At 37.2% G+C, this 21,693-nt stretch overlaps 1 protein-coding gene across 14 annotated transcripts in view; it reads right to left on the bottom strand.

The window, feature by feature from the left end:
• The window catches only part of DLG1 (discs large MAGUK scaffold protein 1), a 278,066-nt gene extending 256,714 nt beyond the window's left edge, over nt 1-21,352 (bottom strand). For 4 of the 14 annotated variants that reach the window (XM_030330686.1, XM_030330687.1, XM_030330691.1 and 1 more), the window contains exons 1-4: nt 20,428-20,762; nt 19,914-19,963; nt 19,079-19,210; nt 703-869 (exon numbers count right to left, since the gene is read on the bottom strand). In XM_030330686.1, the coding sequence (XP_030186546.1) occupies nt 703-869; nt 19,079-19,210; nt 19,914-19,932 (318 nt within the window). In that variant the 5' untranslated portion in view covers nt 19,933-19,963; nt 20,428-20,762. The other 10 variants (XM_030330685.1, XM_030330689.1, XM_030330690.1 and 7 more) reach the window with 5 other exon arrangements.
• Nucleotides 21,353-21,693: the final 341 nt, after the last annotated feature.

The following is a 21,693-nucleotide window of genomic DNA, read 5'->3' as shown; positions in this document are numbered from 1 at the left end:
ACTACAGAAAGATGCAGAAACCAATGCTGACCTTAAGATTTACTGATTAGTCTTTTTTTTTTTAACATTTATTTTTGAGAGAGAGGAGAGAGCACGCACAAGCAGGACAGGGCTAGAAAGAGGGAGACAGATCTGAAGCAGGTTCCACTCAGTTAATGCAGAGCCCGACAGTGGCTTGAACTCATGAACCATAAGATCGTGACCTGAGCCAAAATCAAGAGTTGGCTGCTCAACTGACTGAGCCACCCAGGTGTCCCTACTGATTAGTCTTTAATCTTTACTTAGTCTTTACTAAGTTTTAATAATCTTTAAGCCAAATAAAACAGAATATTTGGAGTAAATGTAGCAACTAAACTGCCCAGGACTACAAAACTATATTCTATGTCTCAAAAAGAAAAAAAAAAAAAAATATCAGAGCAAAACCATCTTTCCAAAGTATGATTTTACTGAGGTCTCTCATGCAAAGTATTCTTTTAATAGTCTAAAGCAAGTATTTCAGACCTCAAACCATTCACAGCATTTTAAGAAAAGGCACCAGAGATTCTGAGCTTTTCTCTTCAAAAATATTTGTAATCCTATGATACTTCCACATAATATCCATTTTAATTAAATGAAAAAACAAAATAAATAAAGTGAAAAACTTAGCAGCCCCAATAAATTGATTACTGAAAAACAGCTTCAAGAATTTTTTTTTTATCTTACCTCTACACTAGGGCTAAGGCTGCTTGGCAGTGTTTCTGAAGTCACAGTAGTGCTTGGAAGGCTGGAAATTTCCCAAGTATTCACAGGCTGTATTGGTTCAGACTGCTTTGAACGATCTATACATTTTGGATTATCCAGTAAGGTCACTTCATAAAATTCTTGAATATCTAGGGGTAAAGAAAGGAAAAAAAAATTCAGAAGTATTTTGATTGTCTAATTAAACTATGCATTGCTAAAACAATATAACTCAAAACCAAAACTTTTACTCCAGATAAGTAAAATAAGTCCAATCTTCCAATGCACTTAAACAGGGAGCAGCGCCTGGGTGGCTCAGTCAGTTAAGCAGTTAAGCATCTGACTTCAGCTCACATCATTATCTCTTGGCTTTTGAGACCGAGCCCTGCATCAGGCTCTCTTCTGTCAGCACAGAGCCTACTTTGGATCCTCTGTCCCCCTCTCTCTCTCTCTGCCCTTCTCTGCTTGCACTGTCTCTCTCAAAATAGATAAACTTACAACAACAAAAAAAGTGAATATTTTCTCATTTTATTATGTCACAGTCACATCAGAACTTGCAGGACATAGTGTAAAAGTTGCAGGCTCTTTACAATTCAAAGTCAAAGCTGAGTTCAAATCTCTATTCCACCACAAATCAGCTACCTGTTTAGGCAAGTTACTTAACCTCTGATAACTTACTTATTATGAATTGTTATAAGGACTGTCATATATAGTGCACAATGGCACATAATAGGCTCCTAACCAACAGTAGCTAATATCATTACTGTGAATTTTGTCTTTTTTTTCTTAAAAGTTTATTTGAGAGAAAGAAAGAGTCCATGCACACGAGCAGGGAAGGGACAGAAAGAATACTAAGCAGGCTCCACACTCCAACCTGAGCTCGATGTGGGGCTCAATCTCACAACTGTGAGCTCACAACCTGAGCCGAAATCAAGAGTTGGATGCTTAACCAACTGAGCCATTCAGGTTCCCCTGTTTCGGTAAATTTTGGAAGACATGAGTCATTACTGATATTTTATCTTTGTACCATCAGTATCTCCTCAATATGAACCCCTCACGTGGTTTTTCACACCAAAGTAAACAAAAAAAGTAAATAGTAAATTAAATACTGTACATTTTAGAATCAATCATATGACAAACTCTTTAATTTTTTTTAATGTTTATTTATTTTTGAGAGACAGGGTGTGAGTAGGGGACAGGCAGAGAGAAAGAGACACAGAATCTGAAGCAGGCTCCAGTCTCTGAGATGTCAGCACAGAGCCCAACATGGGGCTTTAACTCAGGAACTGCGAGATCATGACCTGAGCCGAATGAAGTTGGACACCCAACCAACTGAGCCACCCAGGCGCCCCAGACATATGACAAAACTCTTTAAAAAACCCATACATTTACTTAAAGTAGCACAGGATAATTTAAAAGATCAAGCTACTTTGCTACCAGCTGGAATTATTATAAACTTAGTATATTAACAATGATTGATTATTCATGCCATTCAAAAGCTCTGAGTGTTAGTCATATGTTTAAGTTCACCACTATTATATTCTTTATTCACCTAATGGCATACTTTGAGTTGATTCTTTTTTTTAATGTTTATTTTTGAGAGAGAGAGAGAGAGAGAGAGTGTGTGTGTGAGAGCGAGCACGGGAGGGGCAGAGAGAAAGGGAGACATAGAAACCGAAGTAGGCTCCAGGCTCTGAGCCATCAGCACAGAGCCCTATGTGGGGCTTGAACTCACGAACAGTGAGATCATGACCTGAGCCGAAGTCAGATACTTAACCAACTGAGCTACTCGGGCAGCCCTGAGTTGATTTCTTAATGGGGAGAAAGTATCATTTAACAGCAAAGGTGGGGCATTATCCTGTACAGAATCATGTACAATTACTATAAATAACATTTAGACAGAATAACTTTTACTTATTTCTATGATGAAAAGATTAGTATCTCTTTTAAAAACCAATTTCTGAAGACAGTAGAGACAAAGTAATTCCCTTTTAATAAGGAGTAGCTCTGTAGAACTTTCTAAGTAAAGAGCTAATAAAAACTAAGCTCAGCACAGTGAGGTAGTATCAACCTACTTCACAGGGTGTTAAGAATATTACTAGAGAAAATTCTACGTAAAAGCATTTTACAAACGAGTTACTATATAAAATTGCTCATATAGCCATCATGAGAAAATAATGAACTCAAATTCAGAACATCAGCTACAAAGTGTTCTTACCAAAAATTGTTTAAGCTGAACCTAAATCAAGCCTTCAGAACCAACTTGAGTTCACAGGACATACAGTGGCTGGAGAAACAAGTTAAATGACACCAGAAAAGCAACGGGAAAAAAAAACAGATCTAGAAGGGGACATTCCATAAGACAACTGGCAGTTTCTTTAGGAAGTCAATGTCATGAAAAGGAAACTATTTGAAAGCGAGAATTTTTTTTTTTTTTTGGTAGAAAGGAAACAAAAGAGACGCAGCTATCAACTGCAATGTCTGAGGCTTGACTGGGGTGGGGGGAGGAGGGAGGAGGGTATAAAAGACATTGTGACAATTAGAGAAATTTAAATAGGACTATTTTTCAGAAAATATTACAGATTTTTTTTGTAGAAGACATATATATGAGTATTATACATTTATGTAGATATTTCTATATATGTAAGAAATACATATTTTATATAAGTAGGAGATATATATCTACAGAACTATAAAGAGAGAGGGAGAGGTATCTCCTATTAAAAAAAAATATGCCAGAGGGGCGCCTGGGTGGCGCAGTCGGTTAAGCGTCCGACTTCAGCCAGGTCACGATCTCGCGGTCCGTGAGTTCGAGCCCCGCGTCGGGCTCTGGGCTGATGGCTCAGAGCCTGGAGCCTGCTTCCGATTCTGTGTCTCCCTCTCTCTCTGCCCCTTCCCCGTTCATGCTCTGTCTCTCTCTGTCCCAAAAAATAAATAAATGTTGAAAAAAAAAAATTTTTTTAAAAAAATATGCCAGAGCTCCTAATACAATTATGCCCAACAGCACTAAATGAGTGTTGAGTAATTGGATGATTACCAATCTCAAGAAAAGTAGCCCCCCCCAAAAAAAAGAAAAGTAGCACATTATCATTATGTAAAATTATTATATTTTCCATTATTGTAAGTCAAGTTTGAAATCTTAACTTTCTGTGACCTTTTATTCTACACTTAACAGAAATATTGTTGTGTTATCCTTCAGTAACATCTCTGACAAATATCTAGATCAGTGCTGTCCAAAAGAACTTTCAAAACATTCTACATCTGCCACTATATGGTAGCCACTAGCTACATATGACTATTGAGCACTTAAAATGTGACTTGTGTAAATGAGGGACTGAATTTATAATTTCATTTATGTTTAATTAAATAACTACATGCAGCTAGTGATTATCATACAGGACAACAGAGATCTAGACTACTATAACTTTGAATAGCATTTTATAGAAAGATCATAGAATAAAATGTTCCCTATGTGAATTTTCCAAAAGTTCACTCACATCCTGTCAATTAAAATGCCTCATCTATTAAAAAGTCCTTTCTAATTTGCTGTATCTGAGCTCTTACGGACTGGAAATCAAATATTCATATTATTTTAATTACATCAGGCTTAAGACAAAATAAGCTGAGTAAACACCTATTAGAATGGCTATTATCAATAAAACAGAAAATAGCAAGTATTGATGAAGATGTAGAAAAGTTAAACCCTTGTCCATTATTGGTAGAAATATAAAATGATGTAGCCATTGTGGAAAACCATACAGTGGTATCTCAAAATATTAAAACATAGAATCACCATTTGATCCAGCATTAGATCCTGGGCACATATGCAAAACAATTGAAACAGGTATTCGTACATCACTGATTCGTCATCAGTGATGACAGCAGCATTATTCATCACATCCAAAAGGTGAAAACAACCCATATGTTCATCAAGAGATAAATGATTACAAAACAGAACGTGGTATATACACACAATGTAATATTATTCAATTTTTAAAAGGAATACAATTCTGATACATCCTACAACATGGATGGATGGATTTTGAAGACATTATGTTAAGTGAAATAAGCCAGACACAAGAAGACAAATATTGTATGACTCCACTTATATGAGGTAGCTAGAATAGTCAAATTCATAGAGACAGAAACAACAGTTGTTACTAGGGACTGGGGTAAGGAAGGAATGGGGAGTTATTGTTTTAATGGGTACAGAGTTTCAGTTTGGGATGATGAAAAGGTTCAGGAGATAGAGGGGTGATGGTCACAAAACAATGTGAATGTACTTAATGCCTTCAATTGTACACTTAAAAAATGGTAAATTTTGTTTTGTATATTTTATATTTTATCACAAAAAATTAAGCTGAGAGAGATTCTAGGAGAGCTTAAATGAGTCAAGTGCATGGAATTTCATATGTAAGTTTTACACTATTTAAATATCTTTGTTTCATACTGAGGTCAGGAAAACTGATACTGCCAGACTGTTACCAGATTATTATCTATCCCCAGCTTAAAAAGAGATTCGTTACCACACTTGGCAAACCAAAACCATATGCAAAAGTACTGAAATATTTCTGTTAACACATGTATAGTGTGGTGACATTTTTGGTATGACAGTTTGTCAGTTATTATCACTTTCCTTTAAAATATATAAATATATATACACACACATCTTTAATTTTGACCCATATCCCATCTTGACTAACATTCCACACATTTTATTTCATTTGTCCACCACACTTCCTCATCTTGAAGGTATCTCAAGACTATAAAGATCAGCAACAAAGTAACACTTCTTCAGAAAATGTTTATCTATTACAATTTGTTCAGTTGTATCAATAAAGATTTTTCAAAGGTATGCCTGATCAAAAAGGGCACTCTGGAAAAAGTGGACACAGGCTGAGCTTTTCTTATTAAGTCCAAAGTACTTATTATTTCCCATGCTATCAGCAGTCCCTGTTCTTTATAAGCTACATTTTATGTCAGAAAATAATTATAACACTTATCATAACTATAAAGATTTAGCAAAGAAAAAGATTATCACTGTGACAAGAAAAATATTTTTACAATAACATTCTAAGACTCAAAACATTACTTTTCTACTTTTTCTTTAGATGTTTCTAACCTGGGGAATATAACACTGAGTTCCACAAGATATCTAGCCTAAAGTAAAGCAGAAGTTACTACTATAAGAAGTCAAATATAACAAAAACAAATTCTAGTATAATCCCAATCTTTCCTACTTCTTGAAAATGTTTAACATGCTAAAATCTGACATTCCAAGTTATTCTCAAAAAACCAACTTCATGAAAATAAATAAAGGCATTCAATCAATGAATACTAATGGAGTGAATATGTTTTAGGAGAGAAAAGAATTGAAAGATGAGGTATGATAATAATGTCTTTGAGAGATGGAGAAAACTGAGGAAAAATATGTAACACTTAAAAATCATATAACACCATCTTAAAACAGGTAGATTTAAGAAAGTAAATCTCTACGGGCGCCTGGATGGCTCAGTAACCTGGTTAAGCAGCCGACTTTGGCTCAGGTCATGATCTCACGGTTCGTGAGTTTGAGCCCCACATCAGGCTCTGTGCTGAGAGCTCAGAGGCTGAAGCCTGCTTCCAATTCTGTGTGTGTGTGTGTCTCTCTCTCTCTGCCCCTCCCCCACTTGTTCTCTGTCTCTCAAAAGAAATGAATAAACATTAAAAAATTTTTTTAAATAGGTAGATTTCTATAAAAATGTGATGGCTATATTTTCAGGTGCTACAAAATCTTACACACACATTTATTTTAAATTTCTATTACTACCCATGTATTAACATTTTTGAAAATTAAATTAACCAGCTTTTTGACAATGAAAAATTCTTTTTCAATTCTGGTTCGTATAAATCATTTATATGTTCCCATGCCAATAATATTCAATGCCAATAATCAGGGCTACGCATAATTATATCAAAATGTACAGACTATGAAAACATGTAATCACAGCAAAATAATGCTTCAGTAGTCCCATCTCAATACTATTTAATGAGAAATTGCCAAATTTACTATCACATGTAAAATGACAGAGTCCTTCAAAAAACCTATGCAAACAATTCACTTGAGTCAACTCTAATCTTCAATCTTTCATATGAAAGTATATAGAAAATGGGAGAATATAGTAGTCAAAATGATTGCCATTTAACAAATAAGAGTAATTCCACACTCATCTGAAAATCCATATAGCTCACCCAGATGTACACCAGACACATAATTAAAATGACTAATTACATTTTTATTTACTACCCTGAAAAAACTTATTTCCTTTTAAAAATAATGATGCACTAAAGCAAGCAAGAACACAAAAAAATGCAGGAATACTAAAACATACATTAGAGAAAACTACCCTTGAGTCATTTCACAATTAGAAACATTAATTTTGTTGAGCCTACTGGATCAGTCATAACACAGTCTATTTCTATTTGCCATTTATAGTCTATCAAGTGCCTTCTGTTTTGAACTAAACTGGGTCCCCACAAGTCCAGTTCCTGAACAAAGATCTAAATTACAAGGTAACAAAGCTAAAAACTTACCATATATAAATTAGAAATATAGAAACAATTGAACAATCGAAAATTTCAAGACAATTAAAAATTCTAAATTAAACTTGGGCACATACAACTAGTCCAACAGAACAGAGAAGAATCATTTCTATCACCAAAAAATATATATTTTCAGGAAGTCTCTAAGATCACATATTTCAGAACTCTCTAAATTTAAGTAAAACATTTTCATTTGTCTTTGTTACTTTCTTGCAGAATTCAAAGTTTGCAAAACAGGAATAAGGAAAAGTACAAAATTCCAGAAACACCCACAAAAGAGTGTGAGGAAAATGTTCTCTAGCTTTTAGTTACCACTTTTATCATCCCAAACAGAAATACTTACAAACTCTCAAACTAAAGAAACAAAGATCAGAGTAGGAAGTCTAAGCAGTCAAGAACCTGTAATAATTTAACATAGCATTGGCAACATCTCTAATCTATGAAAATACCTTATTTCATGGAAAAAATATTTTTAAAAAGACCTTAACAGATACCTCTGCAAAGCAAATATACAGATGGCAAATAAGCATATGAAAAGATGGTCCACATATGTCATCAGGGAAATGAACCTGATGAGATACCACCATACACCCATTAGAATGGCCAAAATAGAGAACACTGACAATACCAAATGCTAACAAGGATATGGGACAATAAGAACTCTCAGTCATTGCTGGTGGGAATGCAAAATGATACAGCCACTTTGGAAAACAGTTTGGTGGTTTCCTACAAAACTAAACATAATCCTACTATACAATCCAGCAATCATGGTCCTTGGTATTTACCCAAATGAGATGAAAATTTATGTCCATACAAAAACCTGCACACAGATGTTTATAACAGCTTTATTCACAATTGCCAAAACTTAGAAGCAACCAAGATATCATTCAATAGGTGAAAACATAAACTGAATACATCCAGTGGAATATTATTCAGCACTTAAAAACAAAAAAAGTTATCAACCCATAAAAAGATGTAGAGGAACCTTAAATATATGCTGTGTGATTCCAACCATACAACATTCTTGAAAAGGCAGAACTAATGGAGACAGTAAAAAGATCAGTGATTGCCAGGGTTGCAAGTGGGAAAGAGATGAATAAGCAGAGTACACAGAATTGTTAGGGCAGTAAACTATACTGTTCGATATTATAATGGTGAATACATCTCATTATACATTTGTCCCAACTACAGAATGTACAATACCAAGAATGAACACTAAGGTAAACTATGGACGTTGGGGGATAATGATGTGCCCATGTTAAGTATGTTAATTGTAATAAATGTGCCATTCTGGTAGGGCATGTTGATAATGAGGAAAGCTATATATCTGTGGACGCAGGAGGTATACAAGTAATCTCTGTACGTTCCTCTCAATTTTGCTGTGAACTCTAATAAAACTGGTCTAAAAAACAGTCTTTAAAAAATAAAAGAAAATATGAGCTACCATGCCATGAAAAGACATTGAGAAAACTTAAATGCATATTGCTAAGGGAAAGAAGCCAAACTGAAAAGGCTACATACTTATGATTCCACCTATATGACATTCTGGAAAAGGCAAAAAACTATGGAGACAGTAAAAAGAGCAGCAGTTGCCAGGGACTTAAAGGGAGGAAGAAGGGATGAACATGTATAGCACAAGAGATTTTCAGGGTAGTGAAACTATTCTGTATGATACTGTAATAGTGGATGCATGTGTCAGAACAACAAATATGTATGTAAAGTTTACCAACGTATAACACAAAGAGTGAACCCCAATGTAAACTATGGACTATAGTAACACTGGCTTACCAACTATAACACTAATGCAAGATGTTAATGAAAGGAAATGGAAGGAAGAGTGGTAATGAGGATATAGGAACTGTACTTTTCACTCAATTTTCCTGTAAAACCTAAAACTGCTAAAAAAAAAAATTAAAGTCCAATAATTTTTAAAAATGTACAAAGGAGTATAAAAATAACATTTATATTTTAAAAAACAATCTCACTTTATTTCAAAATAATTTCCAAATGTATTAAAGATTTAAATGTGATGCTACGGGAACGTGTGGGTGGCTCAGTCAGTTAAGTGTGTGACTTCAGCTCAGGTCATTACCTCACAGTTGGGGAGCTTGAGCCCCACGTCAGGCTGTATGCTGACAGCTCGGAGCCTGGAGCGTGCTTAGGATTCTGTGTCTCCCTCTCTCTTTCTGCCCCTCCCCAGCTGTGTTCTCTCTCTCAATAATAAATAAACTTTAAAAAGTTATTTAAAAAAATTTGTTTACAATTTTTTTGTTTATTTATTTTTGAAGGAGAGAAATACAGAGCATGAGCAGGGGAGGGGCAGAGAGACAGGGAGACACAGAATCCAAAGCAGGCTCCAGGCTCTGAGCTGTCAGCACAGAGCCTGATGTGGGGCTCTAACTTATGAGCCATGAGATCATTACCTAAGCCGAAGTCAGACGCTTAACTGACTGAGCCACCCAGGTGCCCCAAACTAATTCTGTTTAAAAAATAGAGATGGTATTAAAGATTCTGAATACAGGAAACATTTTTATAATCTTGGGAATAGGGAAGCTTTTCTAAGCATGATACCAAGGGCAGAAAGCACAAAGAATATTGATGAATCTAAATACAGGTTTTCTTAAAAATCAAAGTTTAAAAACAAATGACAAACAAGGAAAGCTATTTGAAACTTACATGGCAGACAAAGTTGATATTCCTAATGTAGATGTTACACCTAACGATTTTATACTTCTAAGAGAAAAGGGGGGGGGAAGGTGGTAGGAGAGGCAGATGACATGAACAAATAATTCACAAAAGAAATTAAAATGAATGATGTAAGAAAATTCTTACATTGGGGGTACCTGGTGGCTCAATCGTTTGAGCATTCAACTTCAGCTCAGGCCATGATCTCACGGTTCATGAATTCTAGCCCCACGTCAGGCTCCTGCTGTCAGTGCAGAGCCTGCTTCAGATCCTCTGTCCCCCTCTGTCTCTACCCCTCCCCTGCTTGGTCTCACATGCTCTCTCTCAAAAATAAACATTAAAAAAAAATTCATACATCACTGAAAATTCTTATATCGTTGGTTATTTCTTTTTTTTTTTTTTTTAATTTTTTTTTTTCAACGTTTATTTATTTTTGGGACAGAGAGAGACAGAGCATGAACGGGGGAGGGGCAGAGAGAGAGGGAGACACAGAATCGGAAACAGGCTCCAGGCTCTGAGCCATCAGCCCAGAGCCTGATGCGGGGCTCGAACTCACGGACCGTGAGATCGTGACCTGGCTGATGTCGGACGCTTAGGTTATTTCTTTAACCAAAGAAATCTATAATAAAATATCAAAATGACTAAAAGTATATTCCACCTATCAGAGTAGAAAATATTAAAAAGATGGATAATACCTGTATTGTTTAAGATATAGTGAATTAGTTGTTATTCCACATACTACCTAAAAAATTAAATTGAATATAACCGTTTTAAAACATCAAAAGCCTTTTTTTTTTTTAATTTTTTTTCAACGTTTTTATTTATTTTTGGGACAGAGAGAGACAGAGCATGAACGGGGGAGGGGCAGAGAGAGAGGGAGACACAGAATCGGAAACAGGCTCCAGGCTCTGAGCCATCAGCCCAAAGCCTGACGCGGGGCTCGAACTCACGGACCGCAAGATCGTGACCTGGCTGAAGTCGGACGCTTAACCGACTGTGCCACCCAGGCGCCCCTCAAAAGCCTTTTTAAAATGCAAATCCCTTTTACCAAGCAATTTATTTCCAGGAATTTACCCAAAGGATATAATAAATGATGTAGAACAAAGAGACATATACAAATACAATGTTGTTTGTAATACAGAAAAGTTACATACTTAAGTGCTTCTACGAAATCATTAATAAAACTATAGTAAATCTATACAATGTAAACAAAGTAATTAAAGACAATACAAACCTACTGATATGGAAAGATATCCAATGAGAAATTTTGAGATGAAAAGTTAATATGTATATACACACTACATACACTTAAGCAAATCTAACTTCAGCACCTCCCTTCACCAAAAAGGACAATTCTACCTATTAGTCCACCCAATAAGTCGTTGCACATAAAAAGTGAGAAGGGAGAAGACTGTTCCCTCAGGTAGTCTCCGTTTTCATATGCCTCTAATAATGTAAACATCTCTATATCTCACTGCACTCGGTCTGATTCTAGAATTATGTGCTTTTGTACAAGAGATCACTCAAACACAAGCCAACTACTATGCCTGTTGCCTGACTGAAGAAACAATGATTTCTTTCGCTAGAGAAAAAAACAACTATATTGCAGTTAATGAGAGACAGTGTTAAATTCCGGAAGGATTTTCACGGGTAATTTTAATCTGATGCAATTTTTCACTTTACACAGAGATTATAAATCTCCATTCACATCGTAGGAAACAACTGTTTTAGTTGTGTAGAGAGTTTGTTTTGCAAAATCAAATTATGTATAAATACATAAAGAATAACATTCTAGAAGGATATTCACCCTATGGAAGGAGGTTACCTTTGGTGTGAGATTTTTCTTGACAACATTTTATATAAAGTACAATTAGGTGATCTTAAATGCTTTACATGGAATATGCATTATTTTTTATAATAAATTCCATTTTGGAGAGTTAGGCAACTAGAAAGCTGAAAACATTGCAATATAACCCAGCCATTTCAGAGGGAAAAAATTCTATCAGTTAATTGACTAAAAGCAAGTACAACGTTTTCACAAACTAAAATATGCAATAGTCAAGTCTACTCGAGAATACTCTGCTTCTTCTAAACCTATGTACACTAAAACCATTTTGATCCCCAAAAAGAATATCCTATAAAACTTTAAACTATGTATTACAATTTGTGTTTTGCACATTAGAAACAGGAAAATGTCAAGCCAATGTCCAAAAATAAGTTATTTCAATATTTTAAGTACCATTTGACTAACAGTCATAGGGTATTTTCACACACATATTCCTTAAAATGAGGTAAGTATCAAAAGGAACCAGAACTTCTCAGAGAAATGGCTGATTCCAAGGCTGGGCAAGATACCTACAAGATGAATCTGGAATACCTTGTTAGGCCAAAAAAATGAGAAAGTACTCAAAATAATAGGGGCATGTGATAAGGACATAAAAGCAAGCTTGAGAGAGTTCTCACCAAATGAATCAGAAACAATCTGAGCACCAAAATCATTAAGGATGATAATAAATATCAACGATTAAAAGAAAAATGATACAGGGGCGCCTGGATGGCTCAGTCGGTTAAGCGTCTGACTTTGGCTCAGGTCATGATCTCAGGGTTCATGAGTTCAAGCCCCACATTGGGCTCTGTGCTGACAGCCCAGAACCTGGAGCCTGCTTTGGATTCTGTGTCTCCCTCTTTCTCTGCCCCTCCCCCACTCACACTCTGTCTCTCAAAAATAAATAAACACTAAAACAATTTTTTTAAATGATACATATATAGATAGATAAATGGGAGAGGAGGGTTCTTACAGTAAAATGCCAAGCGTTAATTGGAAAACGTAGAAGAGTGCCACTGTTATAAAACTTCCATTTTTCAATTGTCATTTTCAACATAGTAAAAGGTTCAGGCAAGCATCATCAATGGACACTAAGTCTAGGTGGAAATTTTGCTAAAAAACAAGACATACACATGGTGTTGAAGTGTCACCCCCACATACTGCTTATAAACAAGGAAAAAACACTAACTATGGAGTAGAGAAATCAAACACCTTAATTGGGTAATCAAAATTAACAACATCGATGAAGGAAAGATATCTTGTACCTCTGAATGTACAGAACCCTAGGGAATACATAACCTGAATCTAATCATAAGCAAACACCAGAGAAACCCAAAATTAGAAAACTTATATAAAAAAATAAAAGAAATGGGGAACTGTATCCTTCAAAAATGCCAATGTCATAAAAGACCAAGCTATGGAAATGTGCCCAGACCAAAGAGATATGACAAATGAAATACCTGGTCCTAGACTTGATAGTATACTGGAAAAATAATTTAGAAAAAAAAAATTTAGTGGGAAAAACTTGACCCTACATAGATGAAACTGCTTAGACCAGAAGAAATATTTACAGATGCTTTTACAGCCCTGTGATTACAAGGTTCTGAAGAGAATTCAACCAGATTCAACATAATCAAAGCACTGCTTCAGAGCAGTCATAGGCAAAACTATTAGCATATAAATAATAATCCAATTCAATCAAAACCATCAACTGAAAAATTAATAAAAATTTCCTCCAATTCTATAAAGTTTTAGCCAATAAAATGATCCACAGCCTGTAATAAATGTTTTCCTTTCTCAAACCTAGCTTGCAAAGTCACACAAATGAAGTTAGTAACAAACTAAAATACAGTATCCCTGGGACCAGTAAGAAACAAAAAATCTAAGAAATTTTGACATTTTACCATCATAGCTAGAAGTTCACAAACCTTGATTACTAAATACACTTTCCAAAATGTGTAAACTCCGCAATTATAAACATCATTCCATCATAAATATTCTCCTTCAAAGTAAAAACTTAAAAATAAAACCACTGAACCCACAGACCAACATCTATGTTTACCACGCTTGTTGTTAGTGTTCTTTCTCACATTAAAATATTCAACTTAAGATAACATCCTAATAACAGAAAGTGAGGAGCAGCTCTGGATTCAGATGGAGTTCAAATTCTGGCTCCACAATTTAGTATCTGAAGGTCCTTGAACAAGATCTGTAATCTCTCAGTGCCTACTTTTCTAATCTATAAAATGATATAAAATGACACAATCACCTCATAGATGAATATACGCTTCATAGGATTATAACAAATGAGACACTTGCATCACACACGGGAAAGTACTCGATGAAATGTCAGCTATTATTACTTTTTACATATACTTAAAAAAGAGTCATAATCTCATACCCATTAGGATGGCCACTATCAAAAAAACTGAAAATAACAAGTGTTGGCAAGAATATGGAGAAACTGGGGCCCTTGTGCACTGTCGGTGGGACTGCAAAATAATGCAACTGCTATGGAAGGCAGTATGATATCCTCAAAAAATTAAAAATATAAATACCATATGGTCCTATAATCCAATTTCTGGGTATCCCAAAAATTGAAAGCAGTTTTTCAAAGAGATATTTGCACACCCATGTTCAAAGCAGCACTATTCACAATAGCCAAGAGATGAAAACACCCTAAATGCCCATCAATGGATGAATGGATAAACAAAATATGGTATATACATACAGTAAAAAAATTCAGCCTTAGGTAGAAAGGATATTCTGTCACATGCTATCACATGGAGGAACTCTGAGAACATTAAGCGAAATAAGTTAGACACAAAAAGACAAGTACTATATATATGAGTTATTTACAGTAGTCAAAATCAGAGACAGAAACTCCAATGGTAGTTACCAGAGGCTGAGGGCAGAAGGAAAAGGAGAGTGTTGTAGAGTTCTGGTTTTGAAAGAGGAATAAGTTCTGAACTGTTTTTTGCACCAGTGTACTTAACAATACTGAACTATACATTTAAAAGTGTTTAAGAGGTGCCTGGGTGGCTCAGTCAGTTAAGCATCTGACTTTGGCTCAGGTCATGATCTCACGGTTCATGGGTTCGAGCCCTGCATCAGGCTCTGTGCTGACAGCTCAGTCCTGGAGCCTGCTTCGGATTCTGTGTCTCCCTCTCTGCCCCTCCCCTGCTCATGCTGTCTCTGTCTCAAAAATAAATATACACTAAAAAAAATTGTTTAAAAAAAAAAGTGGTTAAGATGATGCACCTTTTTTTCATTTAAAAAAAAGGAGTCATACTTTTTGAAAGCCAGTACCTACAAATTCAAATGTTCTTTACCATGTTTATAAGGCCTACTGAAACTCAGTTAAAAGGACAGCAACAAATAAAGTAGAAGTCAAAAAATCTCATAAATGGACAGTATTATTTATTACATGATCCATCTTCATTTTGACAAATCTCATAACTAAAATAAAACACTGCATTAAAATAAGCTTGCTATTTATTGCAGACAAACTATACAAATCCCATGACTCAACTTACTCAAGTCTCTAAAGTCAGCCTGATCTTGAGCTCAGGTTCTCTTCCTGTGCTCAAGAAAAGCATAATTGTTTGGTCCCATAAGTAACGCCCGGGGCGGGGGGCTAGACTAATATGAAATCTTTGAGGATTACAAAGATCATCTCAGACCCCAGATAAACCTAAGAATCATAAATAACCTCAAATCATGCTGGACCTGAACACCTGGGATCTGACCTGGAATCAAACAACACCCAGTCTACTTATTTATAAATTTTTCAAATGTAAGTGCAGAAAATGAGAATACAAAATCAAATATATTACGTTTTCAAATTGTACTCACCTAAATTAAGGATTAAAATTAGGCAGACTTTGTCTCCCATTTACACAAAGATTATCACCAGGTATTTGGAGAATAAATTTTAAAGAAATGTATAGCTCATAAACTTTTTTTTTTGATATAACTTTAAATATTCAGCTTTAAAGAAGCAACTTATCACCTGAAACTCAAAAGTTAATAAAAACTTTGCTGTGTTCAGTAGTTGTTTTTTTTTTTTAATTTTTTTTTCAACGTTTTTATTTATTTTTGGGACAGAGAGAGACAGAGCATGAACGGGGGAGGGGCAGAGAGAGAGGGAGACACAGAATCGGAAACAGGGTCCAGGCTCTGAGCCATCAGCCCAGAGCCTGATGCGGGGCTCGAACTCACGGACCGCGAGATCGTGACCTGGCTGAAGTCGGACGCTTAACCGACTGCGCCACCCAGGCGCCCCATGTGTTCAGTAGTTTTTAAACCTTCAAAGATACTAGCAAACATCAGAGCTAGGACAGTGATTGCCATATTTCATTGAAATGAGGACATCAGTTCTAAGATGTACCATTCTATCATGTGCCACTAAGAATGTAAAATCATTTCCAACACACATCAGTCATAAAATGTATCCCAAATTCAAAGATATTAAAATATTTAAAAATTGTTATCTCAGAACAGATGTAATGCAATATACACATACTTGTTCCTCTGAATAACCTCAGGGTACCGGAAACCTAATCTATATAAGGTATCAACTACAGAAGGAAGAAGAAAATAAATCAACATTTCTATAGCATCAAAACCCCAGCACCCCACACAACCTTCTTTAAAATGCATGAGAACAGTCAATGCAAACTACCAGTTCAAAGAATCAATAAATAAATAATTATGCAGACAACAAGTACAAAGAAGTAACTACATAATTCACTATGACCTAAGGAGATGATTTCCAAACTCAAGCAGTCAAGAACCTTTGAAACAACTCAGATTGTCAAGACCCATGTCTCCTTTAATCCAAGGGTCCACAGACACTACCTCAGAAAAAATAGCGCCGCCTACTAAAGGAAAAAAGTTAATCCAAGATTTTTCAGCACCTACTATGAACACAGTACTCTAGTGTAGCTCAGGGCAATTTACAGGTTTAAAGTACGCTAATGTGCTGTTTCAAGAACAATGGTACCGGTGCAAAGCAAAAGGAAAGTCTTACTAACCTAAACATTTTCAGACTGAAAAAAGTAACAAAGGTTAATAAATTAACCCAATTTCAGCAAACACAAAAGAATGCATTTATTTAGGCAGTGTCAACAATTAATTCAATTACAGTATGCAAACACATAAAGATCTCTACTAAATTCACTCGTTTCAAAATTCCTAAAATCGATTACTTTTCTTACACCAAAATTCGGTATCATATCCTATTAAACATTAAAATACAAGCAAATCTAAATATAAGGTAAATTCACAACCAATGAAATTATACAGAACAAAGAAGATCACCAAATACAAACTTGTCCGAAAGCTAATTCTATTAGAATTCAATCACATGTAAGAGCAGATAAACACTCAAAACAGGCAAGGCAGAATACATTTTAAAAATCCCTCCAAACACAGCAAATCTACCTCCAATCTACAGAGAAATCTAAGAAGCATAGATTCTATTTACTTCACTGACCATTTAATTTTCTTCAAGTTGCAGACTCCACAAAGAGAGGGACTACACCTATTTGCCTATAGGTAAATGAGGACACAGAAGTCATACTATTTTTTTTCTAAACATTGACTCTACTAAATAAAACATTCCTAAGTTTAAGGTTGATTTAGAAAACCAAATGACTAAAAATGTTTCCCTTCCTTTTTTGTTGTTTTTTTCAGAGGAATCTAATTTGATCATCCATTTGGACCTTAAATGTCAGAGCTTAGAAACTGAAATGTAAAAATGTCGAGGAGTTTAAACAAAAAAGACAGAATGTTGGTAATTTTTGAAAATAGGTTCATTATATTGTTAATTATGTAATAGTTAATTATACTGTTCTATTCTTGTGTATGGTTTTTAAAGTCTATGATAATGGTGCGCCTCGGTGGCTTGGTCGGTTAAGTGTCCGACTTCAATTCAGGTCATGATCTCACAGTTTGTGGATTCGAGCCCCACGTAGGGCTCTGTGCTGACAGCTCAGAACCTGGAGCCTGCTTCAGATTCTGTGTCTCTGTGTCTCTCTCTGCTCCCCCCCTCCCACACTCTGTCTCACTCTCTCAAAAATAAACATTAAAAAATTTAAATAAATAGATACTATGATAACGTTAGATATTTTAAAACTATTCAGGTGTACTGAGTGGTCTTCCTTAAAATCTTTAATTTTACAACAAACTTAATACAGAGTATCAATTTAGCAGTAAGGTTTTTTGACAGGGTACACTAACTTAAAGGTAATCCACAAACACATCAAAAGTTACTCTATCAATAGATGTTAGGTCATACCAACTTGAAAGTTACTAAGGAAACAAATGTAATGCAATGAAGTACATATCTAATTTATATAGTCAATGATTAATTTAAAACCATTTCATTCTTAGAATTGGAAGGAACAAATTTTCTAGTTCAGTGGTTAACACTTTCCACGTACCTAGAGGCCACAGACAAATCATCTTGTTTCATAAATTGGGAATTGTGTACAAAATATAAGACTTTGTTTTAAAAAAGAATCTAGCTACTTTAAAAATCAGGAGGGAGGGAGGGCTAAAAACCACTGTTCTAATGAACTCACATTCTACAGCTAATATAGCAACCTAGAAAAGGTTAAATGACTTGTATAATACCATTCAATTAATGGCAGTGTAAAGAAGAGAATTTAGGACTCTTGACTATTTGTCCAGTTCTTTATTAGACCAATGCACAACCTTAAATTTAAGTTAGTTATGAATATTGTTTTAATGTTCTTGTCGATAAAATATTAGACAAAATAGCAAAATCACCTCTAAGATAATTTTCCAGATCTAAAATTCTGACTCCATGAATGCCAAGTTTTAACAGAGGTCCATATTAAGGAGACGTATGTCCTCAAACATAGAACTCTTCAAACATTTTGAGGGACTCCAGAGAAACAGAAGTCAAATATAGAAACAAGCTAACAATTAAGTTATTCACTCTTGTCTTTTTGGGTACTGAAACATTCTTGCAACTTCTCCATCTTTTATTAGTTAATGCTAGGATATTACACACTATCGCCAAAGATCACTGAAATAATCATAATGAAAGTTTTTTCAGTTATCAGGTATTTTTTGAAAGGATATTGGCCTATCAGACATACAACTCACTGGATGTTCAAGTTACTGAATTCCTTACAGAGAACTGAGTAAATCACTCTGTTAAGTTTAAAATAAATGAATTCAGAGGAGCATTAAGTCTAGTTGACACATAATGGTCATAAATAAAGTTTTAATTCCCACCTATTAAAGCCTGAAAGAGGTTGCTCTGAAATATGTTAATAACCCGTTCTATGGAACTTCTGAGCTGTCGGTCTTCAGTTTGGCTTAGTTTTGAACGATATTCTTCCAAAAGGTGCAATGCTCTCTGGGTGTCTGAGAAGAAAAGCAGAGTCTGATTAAAATTACACATATACAAGTGTTACACACTATTTATGCAAATAATCTGTGAGACATCTAAACACTTCCCCAAATCCTCTAGGTCAATCAATGCTACTATGTTCACACACACACACACATTCCCTGAAATAATCAAAACATTTTAAACATATGTCACAGAGAAAGGAGGAAGGTGAGCAGTTTGTTATAAATGTGGGCTAGCAGTCTACCACAATAATCTACCACAACAAAAGACTGATCAAATATTAGTTAACGTGGCTTCAAGTGATCTGATATGCAAAAGCAATTACCTATCTATAATTTGTCATGATAATCCAAATCGTAAATGTTTCAAAACACTAGTTCTTAGCCAGGATCCCACGTTTATTCACAAATCAGTGTTTAGTAAGAATGATAAAGTAAAATACTAAAACACCAATTCAGAGTTTTTGAAAAGACATTTCAGAGAAAACAAAATTAACTGCCTCTCTAGTCACTAAAGAGATGTCAAAAAAGAAAGTTTGAAAAATATTTAGGTGGTTCTCCCTTCTAAGGATATGAGGCTTAGATTCCCTAAGTACTAAGGGCTAGGACGATGCTGTCTCATCGGAGCTGAACATTTTTAAAGCACAGCAATCACAAAACATACACACAGAAAAGCAAGTGACACTCGCAGGAGAGTTCTGAAATAAATTCTCACCTTGCTTCCGGACCGGCATTTTTCTCCAGTATCAGGAAGAGGGCACACACCTTTGAAAACATAAAACAGAACGGAGACAACTAAAGCAAAGAACAGAGTCGTAGTTAAACTAGGATTTCCCCCGAATCTCAAGTCGAAAAACTCCCAGCCCTGTATGAAAAGGCCACCTGGTGAAGTTTTCCCAAGTGAAAGAAAAAGCCTCAAAACCCAGCAGTGTCAGTCAATCTAGAAAGCTTTTACCTAAGGGTGGGTACCCCAGCAAATTAAGAGCTGACAGAGAAGCCTGCTTCCAAATTCTCCTCGAAAGCTGCTCCCTCTCCAAAGGGTACTAAACGCCTAAACGTGAGGCCACCCCTCCCCCGGCTTAAGTATGCATATTCCCCACCTGCTACTGGAGGGTGCAGAGGCGCTCCGACCCTTGGCCCCTAAGCCTGCAGCGACAGTAAGAGCGCTCCGACGCGGGACCAGCTGGGCTGATCACCCCACTCTGCTCTGGCCCCCTCCTCTCGCTTGCCTTTCTCCTGGCTCGCTTCCTCCGGGCTACTCCAGCGGGCGCCGGACAGGGCTGCGGCCGCGCTCCGCGACGCCCTCACGCCCCACATGCACACCTCGGCGGGCCCCCACACCTGCGGCGCCACCACAAAGTTCCTGCAAGCCGCGAGCGCTAGGAGCTGGGGTGCGCTCCGGCCTGAGTCGGGGCGGCTCCCCCGCCCTTCCCCGCTCCACGTCCCCCCGCCCCGCCCGGGGCTCGAGGAGCTGAGCTGAGGGGGGTGAGGGAACGGGGGAGGAGCTCCCCTCGGCGGCCGCACCCCCACCGCCCCTTCTTCCTCTTCCTCCGCCGCCGCCGCGGCCGCCTCGGTCGCCGCGGCCCGCTAGCCCGCTCGCCCTCTCCCTTCCTAGCCGCCCCACCCCCGGAACCTCGCCTCCTTCCGCGCCCCCAACCGCTCTCCCCCCAAACTTTCCGCCAAGATGGCGGCCCCGGAGCTGGACTGCCGCGCCCCCACGTGACCGCTTTCCCGGCGCTCTCAGCCAATGGGAAGTGAGGAGGCGGCTGGCGCCGAGCCCCGGGCTCTCAGCGCTGCTACCTTTGGGTTGGTAGGGGGAGGAGGGCCTGGAGGGGGCTGGGGAACGGGAAAGGGGACCCGGGAAACATCGCAAGTGAACCTCCTCTCTTAAAGGAGCGGCCACTGAAGCGGCTCTGAAGACAAAGGAGTTGACACACAGATTCTACAGGTGGTCCTTGGTGGCCCTGGAGGAGCCCGCCTTTACCTCGCCCTAGCCCACCGGTGTGTCCCGCGGTTCAGAGCAAGGAGCGCGCCAGGCCCGGAAGGGTCGGGGTGTCTGAAGAGAGACGTGACCTCACCTACACCAGATCCAAGACACACATTCCGAGACACCCTTTAACCTCACTAAACACGTGCCGTTTTCAACTCCAAGGCAGGAGAGAGTGCCTGGCGCCCCCGGGGGTGGATCCCCAACAGGGAAAAGCGGTCTCGGGGAGGAGTCCACTGCACCACCCACATTAGGGGCGGGGGCGGGCGGAGCCTGGAAGGGGGAAGGGGAGGGGTTTATGTGGGGTTGGGGGGTGCGATCTCTGCACTGTCTTCCACTTTGTACTGGGGCGTTTTAATTATTCGCCCTTAAGTAAAAGTTTTTTGGGGGCGTGAGGGGTTGAATTAAAGAAGGGCACATAAAACAGGGAGACAGATTAAGAGTTTGATGATTTTACTAGAGGGTTTTTAAGTCTAAGTGATTAATTCTAAGCGTGAATGTGTTTAAG

Source organism: Lynx canadensis, chromosome C2, assembly GCF_007474595.2.
Source record: "Lynx canadensis isolate LIC74 chromosome C2, mLynCan4.pri.v2, whole genome shotgun sequence".
NCBI classification, from domain to species: domain Eukaryota; kingdom Metazoa; phylum Chordata; class Mammalia; order Carnivora; family Felidae; genus Lynx; species Lynx canadensis.
Note: the sequence above shows the minus strand (reverse complement) of the source record. Positions and strands in the feature narration are given on the sequence as shown.